The sequence below is a fragment of the Buteo buteo genome, chromosome 12 (genome assembly GCF_964188355.1).
Source record: "Buteo buteo chromosome 12, bButBut1.hap1.1, whole genome shotgun sequence".
Taxonomy (NCBI): domain Eukaryota; kingdom Metazoa; phylum Chordata; class Aves; order Accipitriformes; family Accipitridae; genus Buteo; species Buteo buteo.
This window is the reverse complement of record NC_134182.1, coordinates 11,070,488-11,084,672: the sequence shown is the minus strand read 5'-3', so window position 1 is coordinate 11,084,672 and position 14,185 is coordinate 11,070,488. Positions and strand designations below refer to the sequence as shown.

General features: G+C 43.7%; 1 protein-coding gene across 1 annotated transcript in view; it reads right to left on the bottom strand.

The window, feature by feature from the left end:
- The window catches only part of USH2A (usherin), a 392,565-nt gene continuing 378,380 nt past the window's right edge, over nt 1-14,185 (bottom strand). The window contains exons 64-72 of the mRNA XM_075042640.1: nt 12,805-13,014; nt 10,744-10,982; nt 9,938-10,155; nt 7,875-8,051; nt 6,790-6,873; nt 4,870-5,114; nt 3,177-3,248; nt 2,475-2,708; nt 1-123 (exon numbers count right to left, since the gene is read on the bottom strand). Of these exons, the coding sequence (XP_074898741.1) occupies nt 34-123; nt 2,475-2,708; nt 3,177-3,248; nt 4,870-5,114; nt 6,790-6,873; nt 7,875-8,051; nt 9,938-10,155; nt 10,744-10,982; nt 12,805-13,014 (1,569 nt within the window). The 3' untranslated portion in view covers nt 1-33. The remainder of the gene's footprint in view (nt 124-2,474; nt 2,709-3,176; nt 3,249-4,869; nt 5,115-6,789; nt 6,874-7,874; nt 8,052-9,937; nt 10,156-10,743; nt 10,983-12,804; nt 13,015-14,185) is intronic.

The following is a 14,185-nucleotide window of genomic DNA, read 5'->3' as shown; positions in this document are numbered from 1 at the left end:
CTTTCCACTTTCTAGAGAAGGTGGTTGTGTTCTTCAGAGGTGGGTGTCAGTGAATGTGGTGTGCTCCTTGGTGACTGTGCTGAAGCCTTTGATGACATTGACAAGATCTTCTTCATCTACATACTGTTAGGAGGGGGGGGAAAAAAACAACATGTAAGCCAAAGCTGTATCAGACTAAAGGTGATTCCTTCATTTCTCTTTCCTCCCACCCCCTAAAAACCGGTTCTGAAATAGTCAGATAAACTAAGTTCATTTATACCTCTCTACATGTTTTCCCATTCCTCCCATCACGAGGTAAGAACCTGAGGCATTCAAACACCTGAATCCAAACCAACTAGATTTCCATAGTAAGCAATAAGTAAAAAAAAAAAATCAATTACTATATATATATCTGACAAATGGTAAATAAAATAGTGTTTGTTACAGTGTGATGGGGAACTTGGAGAGATGAAAAGAAAAAATACGTTTACAGTTTTGTGTTGTATAACAACCATGTCACCTGTGATTTATATAAGATTTTGTTCTTCAAGCTTCTAAGGGAGGGTCTGAGCTTCTTCCAACTGCACTCATGCTAATAATGCATTAAGCCAGAGAACAAGTTGAAAGCAGGAGAGAAATAAACTGTTTCCATAGCATAAAGAGATCACCAGCAGTGTTACTGCAGATTCGTGTCCTGGGCCACTTCAACCATTCAGTATATTAATTTGCAAGATGGGCAAAGGGGTGAACAATACTTGCTGACAGTCCTAAGCTACTGACTGTAATAAAGGGAAGAACTGAGTGAAAAGCATTGCAGGAGGTTTGTTTGCAAGAGAGTAGCTGAGCCACACAGGAGCAGTGACAGTTAGGGTCAGGGAAATGTAAAGCAATGTGCAGAGGATGGACAGAAGAGCCTGGCTTTGTATATATAGCTGCTGATTTTGAAAAGCAGAAGAGTTCATGCTGTCAGGGTTGCTAGTGAGAGGAAATTTTTGTTCTGCTCTACCACTTCTGAAACTCACTGGACTATTCTGTAAACCAGTTCCCAGTTCTAATTTACCAACAGCCAGCATGTGTATGGGGGGTTTGCAAGCAAAACCAAATCATGGTGTTAGCACAAGATGATAAGCAGATGGAGCAAGAGTATCTTCTTTTAGCATTGGGAAGCTGTTCTTTGGGCTAATGAGATCATATAGAGGTACACCCTGGGTGGGCTCTTAGTCCCCAAGGAGTTAATATGGATGTGATAGCTCTGAGAAAATGACTCAAGGCTGAGTCACCCTAGGGATGACTCAAGAAGTCCAGGAGCTGCAGAGTGCAGGCTGGAAGGTTAACCTATACCTGTGGGGGTTTTGCCTAGAGCTGCGTATCACAATCTTCTTACTTAAGCTTTATCAGCTTCCTTGGTATGGCAGCAATGGTAGCAATACCCCTGTACCATGGCACACCTATAAGTTCCAGCCCTTCAAGCTGACTGGTGTACTGAAGGTGAAAGTCCAAGGAAGCTGCCTGGATTTATGTGCTAGACCATCCTTCTCCAGTTCACTTTGCATTTTGGACAAGATCCACTCAATGATAACTGCACACTCCATCTAACTTTGTTACTATCTCACAGGCCCTTCACTCCAATCTTTCCCCTTTTTAGGAATCTTTATTAGTCAGCTTTTTCTGGGAGCAAACATGTCTTGTTGGCCCTCAAACCCCTTCCCATGCATTTGCTCAGGGAGGAGTAGAAGCCAGGGGGTGGAGGTTAAAAAACCTGTTTCCTGGTGACAAAGAGGAAGGGAAGTTGCCACCGTCCTTGACTTGAGAATCATAACTTCTCTCTGTGTGTTCAGGTCCATGTTGACACGGGCCAATCCTGTCCTCTCCTATATTAAAAGAAGACAGATACTCTGCCTGTCCCCCCACCTCCTCCTAGTCCCATGCAGGCAGAGTTTGAAGTCATTTGTCACGAATGCCAGAAGATCTGAGCATTCACATGATCTCCGCATCGTGACTGAGCAGAGGACAGAGAGCAGGTTTCATCAGCAACTGAGTCCAAAGTCACAGAACAGGAGTCACTAGAACACAAGGTCCTGCTTCTGGCCCTGAATGCGTGAAGGATGCGAAGACATCCCTCCTCACATGTGTACCTTTGCTGAAATGCATGGAGAGAAAAGCCTATGAGTTGACCAAATAGAACGGAATTCAGTTCTTCAGGGTGCATATCCCTGATAGACCATGGAGTTACTGGTCCAATGGAAACCATAGACAGATGCATGCAGACCCCTCACATCCAGTAAGAGTGGTGTGTGATCACCTGCAGCTCCAGAAGAGAGCAGTAGGCAGGAAGGATTTTGAGGATCTAATCTCTGACCATGTCCTTCCCGGTCTTTTGGCTGTATCTCCAGCAGCTTTTGATATTTATGTAGACCTTTTCATGATTCTAACAGAACAGACAAATCACTAGCAGCTGATGCACAACAGCATCACAGAGGAACAGGAGTTCTTACCAAGCCACGACCAGTAGTGCGATGGTTGCGAATAATGGCATCCAAAGGTGATTCTTCAACAAAAGACTTCTTGTCATAGAGGTCGAGCAGCTGGCTGACACTACGATGAAGAGAGGCTGGGGAATATGTGTGACTTAGCTGGCTCTGACTCAGTCTCCTTGCCCCAGATGCGATACGGACACCATGGTTGCTCATGGGAGACCCAGCTCCTGGAATTCTCGTATCTGCCAGCCCCTATGAGGAAGACACAAACTAATAAATAAAAAATAAAGGGCACAGTCCCAAACACTTTAGCTAAACAAAACCAAAGCAGCAGTGGAAAAGAACAGCGAAACCCATGCTTCAAAAATCATGCACAGTTCTAAACAGAAGACAAGAAGAAAAAAAAGGACCTTTCCCCATTGTAGGACAATCGTATCATTTAAAAGGAAAAAAAAATAACTTTTTTTTTTCCCCCACTCCCTAATTTTTTTTTAAAAAAGTAGCCAACAGGCAGAGGTCCAAAGACTTTTGACTACCAGAATGATAGCCCAGACTTGCACAGCAAGGGCATGTGAGCAGCCTTCCTTTTTTGGTTAGCATGATCAGGGAAAAGACATTCACCCACCAGGAGAAACATGCAATGTAGGATGCCTTCATGCATGCTCTTTGGGTCATCTGGCACATCATACATCTTACAACTCTGCAAACTAACGACTCTACCTCAAAGTGCATTGTGTAACTTTTGAGAGTGACACTGCTTGATGAATCAGATGTGTCAGCAATGGTCTCAAACTGAGATTAAAGAGAGGGAGGAAAAGCATTAGGGCAGGGCAAGGTGCAATGCAAGTGCAGTCCGTTCCTTATGGAGGGTGTGTGCATTAGCTGCAGCGCTGTGAAGGGGAGCAATATATCAGGGTGTGGGGGAGTAGGGGAATGGGCAAAGATGAGGCACTATTTAACTTTTAACTGGTCATCAAGTACCGTGTGGGCAGCCAACATTGCTTGCTTGCCACATCACCTCACTAACAATTGTAAAACACAAGTAATTTTGCCACTTCGTAATAGCTCTATCCTAACTTCTCAGATTAAGTCCTTCAACTGATGCACTGTAGAATCTTCCTTTCTATTAAGTCCATGACCTTCTGGAAAAAGAAAAAGGAAAAAAAAAAGAAAAGAAGGGGCAGGAACATGGAAAGGAATTGTGCAGGCATGCCAACAGCAAAGACATTTTAAGGTCAAGAGGAACAACAGAACATGACAGACTGTAGAGGAAAAGGAATCAAAACTGTGAGACCAAAAAAAGAAGTTTCTTATGCTCTTAGCCTTTGCCAGGAGAAGGGGCACACTGGAAATCCCATTGTTTCCAAGAGCTCCTTTGTGGAGGCACAGATGCAGCTTCTTGGCACTGAGACAAGAAGGAACAGAATGCGTGAAGGATGCAGGAGTCACTATCCTGCTTGATGGCACTCACAGGAAAAAGAAGCTGAGAAGTGACAAGAAGAATCATCTCACGGCCTGTGCCTGGGACGAATCACAGAAATGGAAGGCACTGCTGCTCCCATTCTGTCTCGTAACAATTGCCATATTCCTTCTATCTTGCTTTTCCTCAAAGGGTAGAGTAGCACTACTACTCTGCTACATGGTAGAACGTGTTCTTTATCCTTTTTTTTACAGAATTACAAATTTTCATAATAAAAATGATACAAAGCCTTCCTCTTTTTCACTCCCCAGCAGTCTTCATCCCACCTCTCTGGTGGTCCCACTGTGGCTGTACATGCACAGATGCACACACACATTTTGTGAAGGTCCCTAGCTTTTCCCTGGTTGTACTCACTCTCCCCCAAACCTTCCTGGCATGCAGCTCATCCTAGAGCAGTCCAGATGGGTGGTGGGTGGCTGCCAGAAAGAAATAGAGCCTCTCCCTAAGTCCTGCTTTTTGCAAACACATTTAATGGATACCTGACAAAGACTGTCAGACTGATCCTGGTCAGCCATCCACAACAGATAGTTGGGAAGGTTCCTCTGAAAAGCACAGTTTATCACCTACCTTCTCACAGCATGCCAAGGCCTTTTCAGCTCAATTGCAGATGTCAGCTAACATCAGGTGACATCAGTGGCTTTGCATTTTCTGTGACTCCAGATCCAAAGTTTGTCTTAGGCATCAGAAGCATTTCAGGGCCTGCAGACCAGGTGCCGTAGGGCTCTTTTTGGACTAAGCACCTGTAGCCTGGCTCTCTGTGCCCGCACAGGTGCACCAGACAGCCCTTTTCCTATGCTGAATAGCCTTCATTTGGTAACCAAGAGTGCAACAAAATGGTGGAAGGAGGAAGAAAAACTGTGTGGTTGGGGTTGGGGGGCGGCAGATAATGGTATAACATGATGAATACACAACATTGCATTTTACCAAACGTACCGGATGGGTTTCACCTGATGAATACACACTCATTGGTGACGTTCTTTTCTGGAGTGGAACTAAAGGAGGTCTGTCTCGTGCATAGGGTTGCTTGTGGACTTTCCTTTGAAGAATTAAGGAGAGAAGAATAGCCAAGAGGATCAAACCTAGAACTACCATCAACACTGCAAACCACAACTCGTTGTAGAATTTTGCACGTTTGGACTCCACTTTGTCCTTCTCTCCAGGTGTTGTCAAGATCAGACCTGTAAAAATCAAGAGGGATTAGGGGAGAAAGGGAATGTTATTTCAGAAAGCATTTAACAATATGCTATCCCTTTCCTCGCTAATAAATTAGGAAGAAATTTAAGTAATTTTGTCGTCATGTGCTTATTTGCACTTATGTTCAAGGTGGCATAATGGTTCAATATGCTAGCGGGCTATAATAAAAAGCTTACTACCCTCAAGAGACTCTGCTTAAAGTTCTGGCATTGCTGCTTAGGCTGGAAATCACCACTGCATCAGCAGCTCTTGAGGAAGGAGGCGGTGGAGGTGGAATGCGAGAAAAAAAGGGTTCTACAAGTAACCTTGAAGAGTGGAAATGACTACAGTAATTTCAGAGTGGTACAGAGGACATTCTCTCCAGCACTGTACAGTGTCAGGCCTGTGCAGTTAAAAAGAGAGAGGGAGGAAGACTTAACTGAAATGAGTGATAAATTAATACAAAAGCAAACAACATGAAACATTTTATTCCTCCTTCCCCCACCTGTTAGAAAAAAACAGCCACTTGGTTGGCTTTGCTCATATACAACACAAGCATAAGAAATCTCAGTGACAGGATTTCCTGGTTATTTGCAGTCCTACATGCATATCCAGACTCTTGGCTACAGAATTTTCATCGCCTTCACCTGCAAGCCTCCTCTGCAAGTTGCCTGCAGTGCTGATCGAGTTTGCAGTAGACTCTGGGTACAAGCAGCAATCAAAAGAACAAAGGAGCAGAGTGTGGAAGGTGATGGATGTAGAGCAACTGGGAACATTTTATAATGCCTTTACAGCAGCCTTGCCTGAAATTCTGCAGAAGCATGAAAAGGGATATAAGGGAAATGCAGTGTAAAGAGTAATTGCAAAGACAAGGCCCATCTATATAAAGCAGCTGAACAAGATGCAATTAAAAAAATAAATAAATTAATTAAAACCGATATGTCAGTTAGAAATGGTTCGAGCTTAGCTTTGCTTGCCAGAAGACTAAGGAGTTAAAAACCCTGAAAATTTTACTGGTAGGCATCTACTACTCAATGGACAACAAGTGACTGGGATGTCACCACGCCAAACTTCCTCGCTTCCACAAAACAGGCAAAGGCCTCGTGGACAGAAGGGAAACAGCAGGCATTACAAACCAGGTCCTGACAACATCTCATATGACATTCTCATAAACTGATTAGGGGAACACATCCCAGGTGAAACTGCAGAGACTGGCTGGTTGGTCATATGAAGGGAGCAGGCAGATGCCCCTTGCTGCGGTGGGTGGGATGCAGGAAGGAGAGAGGATATGTATTTTCATCGTTAAACTAAGGAGGAATGTGGGAGGACAAGATTAGAATTCAAGATGATCTGAATTTGGAAATAAAATCTGGAAGAAAGTGGATTCTATTCAGCAGGAAAAAGCACTACATTTTGGAGCAATATATTTATGTAAATATAAAAGAAAAAAAAATATTACATGTCTAGAGAGAGGATCTGAAGCTGATCGTGATGTAAAGGAACAGAAATCCTTCCATGGTAAAAAAAGGCACATTACCTACATACCTCATACCCTAAGGCACTAAGGAATCCCCTGATCCTGCAATGAGATGCCATCCTGTCTGGCATGCACTACATATCAAATTTCTACCACAAACCCATGAAATGAGTAGGTGCTAGGCAGTTTCTTCACATATTTACCAACTCCATCTCCAGCGCTGTACTTGATGACCGGTGTCATAGCGCTCCCTTCATCGGTGATGCAGGTCACTTGAAACAAAAAGGCTGAGCAAAAAAGGTTAGAAAATACTGTCAGCAGGAAAAATCAAAATTCTGTAGGTGCTGCTTTTTCACCATGATCCACCAGCAGAGACAGCCAGGTCTGAGAAAAGCCAAGGCAGGCATAGCACATAACGCATTGGAGTCCCAGATCAGAGCCTCATAATCCCTTATACATGGGTACTGAACTTCTAAACTATGAACCATGGCAGATCATCATAGGTAGTCACCACTATGATGTTGCTACAAATTATGTTCCTCTTTCACCACCCAGTCCTCCCTCTTCCAATCACATGTAACTGGCAACTTTCAATTTATTTATCATTTTGCCCTAAATCCCTCATGAATGGGATCCTCCATGAATGGCTGATACAAACATGTTTAGAATATTTGAGTAAAACAAACAAACAAAAAAGTATTAGCATCATTGTGGTAATCAGGAAGTTAAAAAATAAATTACAAAATCCTTTGACATACAAAACCCCCAATGCCTTAAAAACAGAACAGATTTTTTTCTTCTTTTTTTCTTTTTTTTTCCTCCCCCCCCCCCCCCCGTTGTGTTTCCTTGTGTTTTAGAGATTGCAAATTTCTAAAGAGAAACTGCATTTCAAAACATGGTGGATTCCAAGAGCTACTGACTTAATTTGATTCAAATGAAAATTCAGGCTCCAGTCTTTTCTGAAGCTGAAGATTTCCATGCATTTCACAGTGTGTAGCCCTGAAGGGGGAATTGCAACACAGCTCCAGGATTTTGGAAAGCTCGACCCTCACAATGAGCCAGAGCAGTCTCACTCTGTCAGGTACAGTGTTTAAGAGGAAGCTTAGCTCCAAGGATTTTTTGTTTCAAGCATCTGCTTAGGTGCACTTCAGTGTGTCTGTAATAATACACTCCTGTACTCTTAGCTTGGGATGGCTATAGAGAGTTTTTCTTAAATTTAGCACACAATAATATTAATTTAGCTCAACAGCCTTTCACAGAGAGAAAGCTCTAGGAAATTGAAACTGACTTTTGTCAGATGTCCTTGGTAAATACAGCTCAGTGTCAAAGCCACTGTAGATGCGTTGCCCGCTCTCCGTTAACGCGTACTCCTTCAGGCGACCGTTCAGTACAAAAGTGCGACTCCAGTCTATGTGGATGGTGGATAAATTGCTGACAACAGAGAATGGAGCCATGTACCGAGGTGCTGCAAAAGAAGGAAAAAAGCTAGTTTCTTGCCAACAGCATGACTGAGTTATACAGCGCAGAGAAGGAGACTCTGCATGATACAAGCTCTCTGTCGCATGCACTCCCTCTCTCTCTCATATACATGTGTATGAGTAGGGAAGATACAAGGAGAAAAGAGAAAGCTGCTGTAGCACACCAGCCTCTACACTGAGAAAGCAGAAATATCTCATACCTTTAAAATTAAGACCTAGAACTTCCTGCCTTTGCCTTTGTGTATGTGGTACAGACACTAAAACTGCATAAATTAAATTCTAGCTTAAGGTGGAGGACGGGGAGACACAGGAGATATTACGCAAGTTCAGCTGCAGCATGCTGGGCTGTGGGAACCAAACTGCTAAGGAGAGGACTCTTTTGCAAGCTTCAAGAAATTGCCCAAGATCATCTTTTAACACATGCACATACATAAAAACATGGGGTTTCAGAAAAGCAAGAGCAGGTGGCAGGCAGAGAGAAAAGAAACCCAGAACTCACTTCAGGGAGGGAGTTCATCAGTTGGGCTCAACAGCTTGCTGACAAAAGACTTCATTTAAGTTTGAGGTGGCCCTTTCTTGTGGCTTTGCCATTAAGCCAGGTGCCCAGTATATGCTGGTTTGTTCATAAGAAAGCTGCTTGTCTAGCTGCATTTTCCTGCTAATTGCCCACTGTCACTAAAGTAAGTCTTCCAGGCAAGAGGAAGGAGACATTCAGAGTGACTCAGGAGACCTGGTGTGAAGAGATCAGCAAGGCAAGAAAAACAAGACTGAAAGAAGAGGGCTGTGGACCCAGCGGGCAGGGGTTTAAAAATGGCTTTCAAAACCTTTCGTTCTGTATGTCTCACCAGTTCCTTATGAATTTTCTCCATTTAAAAGTTCATTATCATGTTCCAGCTTTTTAGTTTGCAATTTAATAAAACACAGCTTTAGAGATAAGGACCTTTTTCTTTTTTTTCAGTGGTGATATAAAGAAAATCTGGGGCTATTGCACCTGAAATTTTCAGCTAAGGATGTAGCAGAGACATTTTTAGTAATTACTAGGCAGAACTACCAAGTGATGCAAAAGGGATTTTTAGAAAGGTGATTCTGAAATCCTGACATGAGACTATATGATAAAAAGTGAACATCCTCTTTGCCCTGACCTGGCAGGCTGAGGTGAAATGCCCATCTCATCTGTTATGGAATGACTCTGGCTACAGCACTATAGATCTTTTTAATAAAAGCTGATGTTAGACTACTACAAATTCAGTTTTGATGGCAAAATCTATTCTGACTGTAGGCACAGGTCCTGCATGTTTAATTTCCATGCAGGACACCACATGGCCTTAAAGTACTGCCTGTGGTAGTTAGATAGACAGCAACAAATTCTTACTTCAGCGTCAACAAGGATCCAATCATTCAGATGACATCCAAGGAGAACTCTCATGAGCCCTGGCAGAAGTGTGGCATGAATTAGGACAGTAAGATTGTTCCTGAAAAGAATCACCAGGTCTCTTCCAAGATCTCCACTTTTCCCAGGGATTATTTATGGCCGTGTATTTATTACTACACATCACCCTTCTGGTAATAATTGAACATTTTATGTTCTGCAGCTTCGCTGCTCATTTTCAGTAAAATAAAAGATTTCCAGGCTCCCAAGATAGAGGATGTGATATCAGATGATGAGCAAAGAAATATTTTTGAAGAAATGAGTAGTCAAGCCCCAGAGCAGAATTTCAATGAATGGGCATCAGAGGCACAGTGACCAGGGACACAGAAGAGCAGGTTTCTGGGGACATCATCTTTCACAGAGGTGGAAAAGTCATTTGGCGCTATGCAGTCCCATGCATCAGAAGCGGGCATTGCTGATTAGGGAACCATTTCTCATACTCACGCTCCTTTTCTGTAGTGAAACCAATCCATTCTGAGGCGCTGCTGCCAACAGAGTTGTAAGACACGACTCGCAGGTTGTAAGTCGTGTAAGGCTCCAGGTTGGACACGTTGGCACTCTGTCCTTTCCCTGTATACTTCACCTCAGTTGGGCCAGGACTGCAAGCCTTCACTGCTGGCTGTAGGTTCAGGGGACAAGCCATATACACATGGAGCTCATAGCTGAAAAGAAAGTTGAGATTTTCATTAATCAAGAGCCTTAATAACATAACAGCCAATCATACATTTCATCCTAATTGCTGTCTGTCTGGCTACAGGAGAAGAGAATGGACCTGATCCCAGTTTTTCTCTTGGAGATTTTGGCCCCAACTGTAAGATGCCTATGAGCAATCATGGTTGTAAGTCAGTCATGCTCACAGTGAAACTGTTGATGCCTGTTACCTTGCTGCTCACTTCTGCAAATTAGGACTTGCCTAAGTAACTACAGATGCAGCTGCCTCTCTGCTGCCAGTTGAGCTCACAACTTTTTGGCTGTGCAACCACAACTGTCAGACAACTACCTCCAGTCACAACAGCTCATCCTCTCCACCTTCATCCTCCCCAATATCCTGCTCAGGAGAAAAGCAATCGTTGTGTGTGAACACCTCCCAGATGGTATTCAGGCCACAGGGGATATCGCCACCAACACGGGGAAGGAGGAGCACAGTTGCCACAACCGTCCAGTGCTCTCAGCCCTGTGATTCCGTCTCAGATTGTTCTTCCACCACCCCTAGCTGAGGTGTGCGGGTTCAGCTGAGTGGCAGTTCCTACCTGGTGACGATGCCGTTGGGTGACTGAGGGGCGCTCCACTGGAAAGAGGCGTTCCTGGAGGTCACTGTGCGGATCTCGGGGGGGGGCTGCTCCGAGGGTGGAGCTGGCTGTGTGGTGATTTGGGCCATGGGTCCTTTGCTGCAACAGTTGAAACAGGTGCAGGCCTCCACACCAATGGAGTATGTGGTAAAAGGTTTTAGCCCGTGTATTGTCTGCTGGGTGGCAGTCCCTTCTGATAGCTATAAAAATTAAGAGGGAACTTGTCACAGCTTCAAGCACCACAAGTACTAAATAAGAATTATGGAGATGAATTAACTGCAGAACAAGATGGGCACAAGGTTCTGCACGTCCTTTAAGTCTGACATTAATGCAGCTGCTGTGTACTAGGAACTCTGCATTCATTTTTCTCCCACTGGGAAGTTAAAGGGTACTGTTCAAAGGAAAAGACCGTGCTATCAGTAGCCTCATAGACTTCTTGAGTTGAGCTGTGACCACTGTATGTCAACTTGCAAATGTCATTCTCAGGAACAGAGAAACAGAAAACTTTTAAGGAGAAACTCTGGGGTAAGTGGTACTGAAGCAAAAAGAAATTAAAGTAGAAAATAGCTCCATGACAAGTGTGCTAGCAAATACTCATGCATGTCTCACAAGCTTCCTCAATGTAGATACAGGAGACAGCACTGGGCAGAGTGATACAAAAGTGTCTGGTGGGTCAGTTTACTCATAGACAGGAGACTGTGCTCTCTGGTAGGTACCTCTAAGTCAAGGGCCAACATGATACAGCTCTGCACTCAAATGGCCATGGTGCTGGGCAAGCCTGTTAGGAAACTCTCCTACACTCAGCAAACGACACCTGGCAGTTTGGGCAAAGGAAATGGTGCCCTTGTTCTGAAACTGCTCACAGGAACTGCCACTTCACTTCATTGCTGTAGTCATTTGCGGGTATAGCTTCTTAAGCCAAAGAAATAAAAATATGTAGAAAACACCAACAAGGGGCAACATCTGCTCCCATTTGGCAGCATGTGATTAAGCAGAGTGCAGCAAAAATTGGGAATGAAAGAGTCAAGTAAGCAAAGGAAAGCACTTGGTACTTCTTGACGCCAGAGCCAGAGATGAGCCAGAAGCATGGCAGGTGTGAGGGGATGGAAATGAAGGGCCATGCAGGCACCAACGAGATGAACTGGCCGAATCAGACACGGACACACCCTATTGCACGGGAAGGAATAAATGCCTAATGTGCAATCGGTAGGCAGCTTAAGGTCACAAACAGGACTGATGACCTGGGAAGGTGTCCCTAGCACTTCCAGGCTAAGCAAGATGGGATAAGGGAAAAAAATCCCATACAAATATTTACCTACTCAAACAGATAGTGTTACAGATAAAAAGTATTCAAGCATTTTGCACTTATTTGGTGGTAACTGTTCCAGGCACCTTCCACAGGCCTAACCTTTCCCCACCTCTCCCTATTTTATAACTCTAATGAAGCCCTGCAGGTTTCCTAAGCTGAGATGGGTCATTTCTGGACACCTAATGGTGTCTAGGCTGAGACACCAAATGCAGAAGAAGTTGCTTGGCTACTTGCACTATTCTTCAGTGCTTTACCGTGAAATACTTCTTACCAACAAGAAAGGTTTTAAGAGAAGCTCATGTACAGCAATTTCTTCTGAACTTCAAATCCATAGGCTACCCAAAGCACACAATCGTTTCCTAATGGCTGCAGTTTCTACCTGCACCATTTGGACTGGTGGGAGTTGTCTGGAAGTGTTTCGTTTGGACGATTAGCTGCCCCCGAACAATACTTCTGATACCCGTCACATTGCACATCACCATGTCAGAAGTGTTTAATGAAGAGGTTAGTTCCCTGAGAAGCACATTTAGATGAGAGAAAGGCTGGTGGCACGTTAGCCGGAAGAGAGCATTGCAGAGCAGTTGACAACAGGAGTGCAGGAGAGGAAGACAGACAGTCTGTAACCAACAGTAGCAGCTTGTAAGAACAAAATTGTTAAAGCTAGAAAATACAAGCTCAAATGGAAGTCCAGAAACAGTGTTGACAATACTCACCACCACATCAGTCCCTCTGGTATCATTAGAAAACAGCCTGTAGATACTGACCACCCCGTTTGGCTTGAGAGGGGGGCGGATGTTCACCACAGCCACTGTGGATGCCACTGTGTCGAAGAGGGGAGCTCCCAGGCCCTCAGGAGGGGCAGGCCCCGTCCGGCAGCGGGACCAGCCGCTCGGTGTCCGGCCCGCTGAGTTTACCGACCACACCTTTGGCACACAAAACCAGAGAAACCGTTAGCAAAGGACTCAAGCCTACAAAACATCCATGGTTAGCTAGGGTTGCTACTGCAGCTGTGCTGACACTAAGAAAAATGCGTGCAATAACACCCATGCAAAATGTCCCTTGACTGCTGCCCAGCACCTGTGTTGACCCAGTGACTTTCTAACAGAAGAGTGAAATATTTCCCACTGCTACATTTAGGAAAAAGAAGCAGATTTCATGTCTCAGGGAGTGTGTGATCATACCTGATCCTCAAACTCTGAAATCCCACCACTGCGTCGTACCATGCAAAGAGGACTCCTTGAGAAGCTGGGATTAACAGTGATGTTTTCAAAGACATCTGAACAAAAATAGTGATAACCAGTCCTGCCAATTGCTCCCTTCTACACACTTTCTTCATGTATGCAAGCAGCCCTGATGAATTCAGCCTGGCACTGTGTGACACTTACTTAAGTTACGTTCACCTTGACTGAATCGCACAAGCCAAACTCTAGTTACTCTTTAAAACCGGAAAGTTTTACAGGAACATCCCTGTCTTAAAAATACTAATGTATCAGTCATTTGGCAACATTTTCAGCAACCCATAATATAAATAAAGCCCATTGAAATGTATAGTTAAGTCAGCATCTCTCATTTATTTTCACAACAACATTTGCTTTATTGCATGAGCACAAAGGCAATGGCTTCAGTTCCAAGATTTCAAAATTTAGCAGCTTAAATTAGGCCTGATTAAAAACCACATGTCTCTATGAACTATGCCTACTGATTTTGTCAGCTTCCCAAAACCAGAGTGATCTGCAGACTACATAAAACTCAGCACTTATTAAACACACTCTCCAACAAATCTGCATGAAAATTAAATTTTGCTTTCATCAAGGAGTGAATAAACATATGGAAGGATGTATAATCTTATTTATCAAAAACCATTTGTATAATTAAACACGAATATCATAAAAGGTTGCCTTAGGTCGTCATTTGCATGGGTAAGTAATTTGTAGAATGTCAGGTACAATAGACAGAATAGATGGATGCGTGAGTGTATAGGGTTAAATTAGGCTCAATATTAGCCAACCACATAGTGATCAATCAGAATGATAGATCTAAATGGCAATACAAGAGGACTGTCTGAGCGATTTTTAGTATAAGTATTCCTTAGTA